General features: G+C 36.6%; 1 protein-coding gene across 1 annotated transcript; it reads right to left on the bottom strand.

Annotated features, from left to right (window-relative positions):
- Positions 1-409: 409 nt before the first annotated feature.
- Positions 410-6640, bottom strand: RH1 (RNA helicase 1). The gene is made up of 10 exons (XM_039025796.2): positions 6458-6640; positions 5774-6008; positions 5082-5336; positions 4368-4522; positions 4045-4222; positions 3563-3750; positions 2824-3028; positions 1846-1951; positions 1457-1566; positions 410-1048 (listed from the first exon to the last, which is right to left on the bottom strand). Exons 1-10 carry the CDS (start codon positions 6571-6573, stop codon positions 1043-1045), a joined length of 1554 nt encoding a protein of 517 aa, XP_038881724.1. The 5' UTR covers positions 6574-6640; the 3' UTR covers positions 410-1042.
- Between the last annotated feature and the right edge of the window lie 357 nt (positions 6641-6997).

Here is a 6997-nt window from a genome sequence, read left to right as displayed (position 1 = left end):
TACTTGTGCGAAAGTAGTCGTTAGAGTTGTCGCCGAAGGTGGATGGTGAAGCTTGGAGTTCTTCGTCGAAGTTGGTCGTGCAAATGTGAAAGTCAAAGTTTTTTTTTTTTTTCTACCAAGGTTGTCGGAGTGTCGTCAAAGGTGGTTGCTGGAACTCGGAATTGGTTGTCGGAGTTGACCACTCGAAGGTGGTCATCAAAATATGTCGTCAGAGTGTGATAGGAGTAATCATCAACAAAAACCGATGGGTGGAACCATTAAAAACATTGGAGGGAGAGAGAATTTGGGAGTTGGTTCTCAACCCACCAGCATTTAAAATTGGTTCTCAAACATTAAGTTGATAAAAAATACCAACTCAATCTAACTCTCCTTGGTTATCAAACACCCCTAAAGGTGTGTTATGGAGTGATTTTAAACATAATAAAAATAATTTTAATTAATTCAAAATTACTCTCAAGATCAATAGTAATTACTCTAGGCGGCACCACCACCCAGAGCCAAAATATTGACTTCAAGTATCCCCACTTTCATTAAATTCCTTATCCAAGAAGATCCTCATAAATATCACCCGAAAGTTTGCATTCACTCTCAGGCTCTCGGCCAGACCAATCAGAGCTCCTAGAGGCTAGAGCATCGACATTCTCAACCATCATCCTCAAACACCCAACCCCCGGAATGGCGAATTCCCGTATAGCAAGGTTCGTTACCGAGGTCGCACCACCACAGATTATCAGTGTCATGAGACGGCGAACATCGAAAGTGTTGGACACCATCAGTGAAGAGGAGAGAGAGTGCAGTAAGAATGAGTATCCTGCTGCTTCCCCAAGAAGCCTATCATCATCAACTACCCCTGCGTCTATGGCTGTTGGTGCCAATAATATGTACGTCAGAAACATAAGTAGATCTTTATCCAAATTCAGTGATTGAATGCCTAGTCTCGAGTGAATTAGAAGGCTTCATCACCATCTCCTGTAGTTGAATTTTCATGTCCTTGTCAACCGAGTCCCGGAAATTTGTACTTGCACAGTTTCCAGTGAACTTGCTAAGACTGTAATGCAACCATATATTTAGTTAGTCGAGTTTGAAATGGGGAATTTGTAATGTTCTAATGCATAAGAGTACTGTCATTCAGCCCTCCATTAGTTAGTAGTGTTTGTGTTTTAAGATGGTTAAACATTTAAATCATGCCATTAGTAGTGTTTTTGTTTTAACTAATGGCAATCCCCATTAGTTAAACATTTAGTCGAGTTTGAAATGGGGAATTGTAATGTTCCAATGCATAAGAATGCTGTCATTCAGTCCCTTAGTAGTGTTTTTATTTCAAGATGGTGAAACATTTAAATCACGCCTCCCATTTAATCTTCCCAACATGGCCACCATATTGATTCAAGATGTTTTTCGTATATTACAAAATGGGAGACTAATCTCTCATATGAAGTTGTTTGTTAATACCAACCTTTCCTTTGGAGGAGTTCATATCTTTTCGTTTGCCCGCTCTAGAAGAAGACGTGATTGTACTCTTCCTGAATGTTTCTGATTCGACCTTTTCCTTCAGTTTCTTTAGGGCTGTTAATCATTAAGAATCAAAATGAGAAAAACATCTAGAAAACATTTGTATGAACAAAAATAGTAGAAGATTATTTATTAATCTATGCAGCAGGTTCACTGAAAACAACACATCCTTCCCAACAAATTAACCCTGCAGCCTTCTTTACTTATGATTAATGAGGAACGAGCAGAGTCGATTTGATGCACAGACCAAAGGAATATGGAGCCAACAGTTTAAATTACTTGGGCTAGTTAGAGAAGTTTTTTTTCGAATGGTCAAAAGGGACGAGGTGTTACCAGAGACATATGTAGGCTGGAGCAACTCGATTGAACTGGAAGGTAAGGAATGTACGGGGCAAGAATCAGTATCAGCCTTTTGAAGTAATTTCTTGAAACGCTTAACCTGAAACACAAGAATTTAAGAATAAGCAAGTTGGACTACGATATATAGCTCAATTGCTCACCTGTAACTTTTTTTAACCAGAAACAAAGAAAGATCAAACCAAAAGGAATTCACCTTCTAACTGAACTATAAACCCATAAGTATGTACTTGTGGATTATGCATTACCAGTAACAGGCCCAAGGTCAAATAGTATTATTATCTTGCATTAAATTGCAAGGGTATTCCCTAAACTTTCACATTTGTATTTATTTAATCCTTCCTCGTTGAACTTTAAAAGGTATCAGTAATAGATCCGTGAACTTTTAATTCTGGGTCCAACAAGCGTTAAACTTTAACAAGTGTTTAATAGGTTTCAAAAACTTTTAATTTTGTTCCCAATAGGTCCCTGAATTTCTAATTCTGTGTTCAATATCTCTAATCTATGGGTTTTTTTTTTTTAATGATTCAAGCAAATACACAAAATTGGAAGCTAATAAGTTCATGAACTCTCAAAAGTCCAGTTTTATGTCTAATAGATTTTTGGATTTTAAAAATGTCTAATAAGTTCTTGAACTCTCAATTCTGTGTCTCAAAAATCTCCAATATATTCAAAATTTATAAAAGGAACTAATTGCAAGCTAAGCATGTTAGAAACATTTTTGTTTTGGTAAAAAGCAAAGATAAAATCAAAGAATACATGGAAAATAAAACATTAAAGAAAAACACCCCAACAGAATCCAACTAATCTGAAGAGGGACTTCAATCAAGTAAATAAGACCTAGAGGGACAATTACAAAAGTCTTTACAAACAAAAGTCCAAAGAGAGGTATGAAACCCCAATGAAAGTGTGAAAACAACATAATTCACTCGTAAAGGCTTGATCACAAAATACCTCATCTTTTCTCAGCAATGTGAAACAACGCCCAGACTGCCCAGCCCTTGCAGTCCTACCAGCTCGATGAATGTATGTCTTTATAAATGCAGGCATATCGTAATTAATAACATTTTTCACACCCTCAACGTCCATTCCACGAGTCATGGCATCAGAACTAACAAGTACTTCAATCTCCCCTCCCCGGAAAGCATTCAGTGTCTTGCTGCAGAACGTATGTCAAATCAAATCTCAGCAATAAAATGAACATTTGTAAGAGAGAATGAAAGCAAAAATGCAGTATGCTCAAATAAGAACATGTTAAAAGATTAAAATGACAAATGGTACAAACAGCAATACTTGATCTCCATGGGACAAAAACACTCATCAATGTAAAGCTAACTAAAGAGTGTCAATAAAAGGCAGCTTTTCTCACAGACAGCATTTTCTATTATAAAATTAAAATAATAAATAAATAAATATTTTTAAAAATGAAAATAAAAAACCTTCTATGAAACAGATGTGGTCCAGGTTTAATTGGTAGTACAATCTGAATATGTATTTTATAACAACATTACAGTTTCTTGTCTAGGAAGCCCGTGCACAGAAATAAGTAGGGCTGGCTGCGAAAACCATGAATTAGTCCTTGAAATTTAGAGAAATTCCAGGCTTCATGTTCCACATGCTTCATTACTTTCTGACAATACACAAAATGGAAACGGAGAAAGCACTAAAGTTAAAAATAATCCTCCAGTGTTACCTTCTTAATGATTGACGTTGAAGCCCTGAATACTCTTTAATCTTGAGTTCCAAGCCGTCAAAAAAGTTAAGTAAAGAGCATAGTCGATGAGTAGACTCCACGGAGGATGTAAAAACAATACATTTCTCTCCTCCTAAACTCTGAAGTAGGGCAACCAGATATAATGGTTTGAGTTTTGATTCACAAATCTGAAAAGAAACAAATTGAAACTAAAAGGTTACTTAAGAAAGTATTGAACATGTCATCAAAGAACATTAAAACTAACAAATATATCTCCTAGGATCATGTCGCCAAAAATCAACAAGTATAAATGTTTATGAACTCATTGGTATCCAAAGCCCCAAGGCTAGGGTTAAACCCCTCGCCAAGACCAATGCCCAACAGTGTCCCATTTTTATGGTTAAGTGTACACATTTTTTCCTTTCTAAACAAGCACCCAAGAAATGATTCGATCACATTAATTAAGAGATGGGCCAATTTACCAACATGTATGATTCTAATTTCTCCGGAAGTTTATATCTTCTTTTCCCAGTTGTTAATAATAGAGGTTGATGCAGATCAAGCTGAGCAAGCTTGCCTGGATCCTGTGTAAGTGTTGCAGATAGAACCATCTTTGCAAGCCTAGGGTAAGGTTTACCCTTAAAACCCCTCTCAACACCACTGCATGAATCCAAACAGTAGATGCAGTTAGCACTAAAGTTTTATAACACGGGAAATCTTCAGATACACCAAAAAGAACACAGAGGAAAAAAAATAATGAAGATCAATTATAACGGTGAACGTTATTACAAGAAGTAGAACTTACAATCTCCTTATGGTTTTTAAGGATCCAGCTGAACAAGGATGTGAAATGTAGGAAGGAAAGATGATACTGTCATCATCAGCATGAGTCAACTGAAGCACGGTGGGTAGCCAAGATTGATATGCTTCCCTCAATAACCTATCGGTCTCATCAATAACCTGAATAGTATATCTCATCAACAGACTGTATTGAGACACCAACAGCAAAAAAATTGGTATACAAATAATCGCTTATCCTAAAACATGATAGCAGACTTGTATGTAGACTGTTTCAGCTTATAGAAAATCAATGATCCCTACCCAACAACTAACACAAAACCAGCTTACCAGCTTTACATTTGGCGTGCACTATGCAGGATGAAATCAACAATAGGGGGAATTCACCAATGAAAACAATTAAGAAGGCTCGCCCAAAGAAGCTATATTGATTTTTAAAATGGTATATAATTCAATCAGCCACATTAATTTAAACTACTACTACTAATAATAATAATAAATAAATAAGTAGACAAAACGTGTAGCCAGTGGAATGTAAAATTTCTATAACAAAGAGATTTTGGTCAGACACGGTGATTAACACCATCCTTGAACCATCATTTAACACATTATATCCTTTTTTTCAGATAAGACATCCGCCAAATTATATAACATCAACATTAAGCCTTCTCAAATATAAATGTAACTAAAAATATTAGGTTATAAAACAATGGGAGCTTACAAGATAACAGAGATGCTGAAGAGTAAACCCCTTCGTGAAGTTAATATGGTCCATCAATCTTCCAGGTGTTGCCACCAATATGTCCACAGAACTCTGCAGCTCAACCGAAAAATCGTCGGGATCATAACAGATACCTGCGTCAAGCTTAGGTCTCTTGATGAGCTCAGAAATCTCATCTGCTATGGAGGATTGACCAACAGCCAGACCCACAGATAAGCCCACTGCAGGTGCGATTGCAGTAAAAACCTCTTTGACCTGATTAAAAAGAGTTGTGGGTATATTTCATGCATTTCATTAATAAGAAGAATTTCAGAGTTATTATAAGATTCTTACCAAAGAGCAAAGTTATTCTAAGATCAATATCAGATCTAATTCATCCATCAGTTGAATAGCATCATTTAACACTGTTTAGCCCAGAATTTCCTCGTAAATTTCCAACAAAAAAAGAATCCCCCCCCCCCCAAAAAAAAAAAAAAGAACACTGCTATTATTTTTATCATTTTTTATTTCATTACTCAGTAGCAAGGTTTTAGGATAAGTTCTGTAATAAACTACAGAATATTAAAACAGCGTTGAATCGGGGTAAAAACATTAGCAGATTCCATGTAGAAGAAGGGGCATAAACTCAATAGACTGCTTGTTCGCACTTTATTGGAATTTATATCTTAAATAAGTCATAGCAAATGAATAACCTGCAAAGCCAGATCACGAGTAGGCAGCACAACTAAAGCACGCAAGCATTTGACTGCACGACTTGACAGCATTTGCACTATTGGTAGGGCATAAGCTAAAGTTTTCCCACTTCCAGTTGGTGAATTAATACATAGGTCTCTATCAAATGAACCGGGTCCAATTGCCTCTTGCCAAACTGCGAGTTGCACTGGGAACAGTGAAGAGATGCCCATGTTCTGCAAAGCTACCTTCAATCTAACGTTGGTAGAAAAAATTATGGGGAAAAAAAACGTTAAAATTTGACCCTTCGGGAAGAGGAAAGCATCTAACTTAATTTTTTCAGTCAGAAAAATACGAAAAGCTTTATCAAATGCTGTAGAAACTGGGCAACTAGACTCTAGGAAAATGAATCTCCCGGCACCAGAAAATAGTCATCTAAATCTCGAGCCATATGAAGCGTGAGCTAAGCGATAAAATAATAACCAAAATTTTAATTACTGTCGATACAATTCACAGAAATATTACAGCTCAACGCTCTCAATGAGATATCCAACCAGAGATTCACTTGTCTCCAATGGAGTGCTATAGATGATGAATAACAAACGAAAAGTTGCAGAAGTCAATTTGAGGCCATAAACAGAAGAAAAGCTCGAAGACAGGAAGGGATTAAGTGTACAAATGATTAAAACGAAAGAGAAAATTGCCTGGAATCGAGCAAAGGGAGGATCTCAAGAGGGCATTCCTCGATTAGAGAGACGTCGACAGGGCTTCGCATCCATGGTAGAACAGGGATGCTCTTTCGTTTCTGCTTTTCCGCCATTGTTTAACAAACACAGCTTCAGAATCAAAACCCCACAGCGTTAGGGTTTTAGACAAAAGTTGGGTAATTGACAAAAATAGGCCAAAATATTTTCACTTCTGGAAAACAGACCCAAATTTGAAAATTAAGTTTTTTGGTCCTTTCATTTGGGAAAATTGTAAGGATTACCCAATTTTAGGGTCCAGAATGTCAAATGACCCCTTTTTAAAAAATAATGTCAATTGACCGTCTGCTTATGTCATCACGAAAATAGATTACAAAAATGCCCCTATAGTCTATAGCGCTCAACTCAAACTCAACGGTCGTCCCCGTCCGCCAATATTAAGGAAAACAGATTGTTATACGTACAAGTATCATTCATCTCGCTCTGCAAAGCCATCAGTGTCGTAATCGAAGTTCTCTACTGGATTAGTGAATTTAATTT

This window comes from Benincasa hispida, chromosome 3 (genome assembly GCF_027475165.1).
Source record: "Benincasa hispida cultivar pf3 chromosome 3, pf3_genome.v1.1, whole genome shotgun sequence".
In the NCBI taxonomy this organism is placed as follows: Eukaryota; Viridiplantae; Streptophyta; class Magnoliopsida; order Cucurbitales; family Cucurbitaceae; genus Benincasa; species Benincasa hispida.
Note: the sequence above shows the minus strand (reverse complement) of the source record. Positions and strands in the feature narration are given on the sequence as shown.

Coding starts and splice junctions, on each gene's coding strand:
- RH1 (XM_039025796.2), bottom strand. CDS start 6,573: ATGGCGGAAAAGCAGAAACGAAAGAGCATCCCTGTTCTACCATGGATG. Junction 3,751..4,044: donor AATTAGAATCATACATGTTG/GTAAATTGGCCC, acceptor GTTTCTTTTCAG/ATTTGTGAATCAAAACTCAA. Junction 1,567..1,845: donor CCAGCCTACATATGTCTCTG/GTAACACCTCGT, acceptor AATGATTAACAG/CCCTAAAGAAACTGAAGGAA.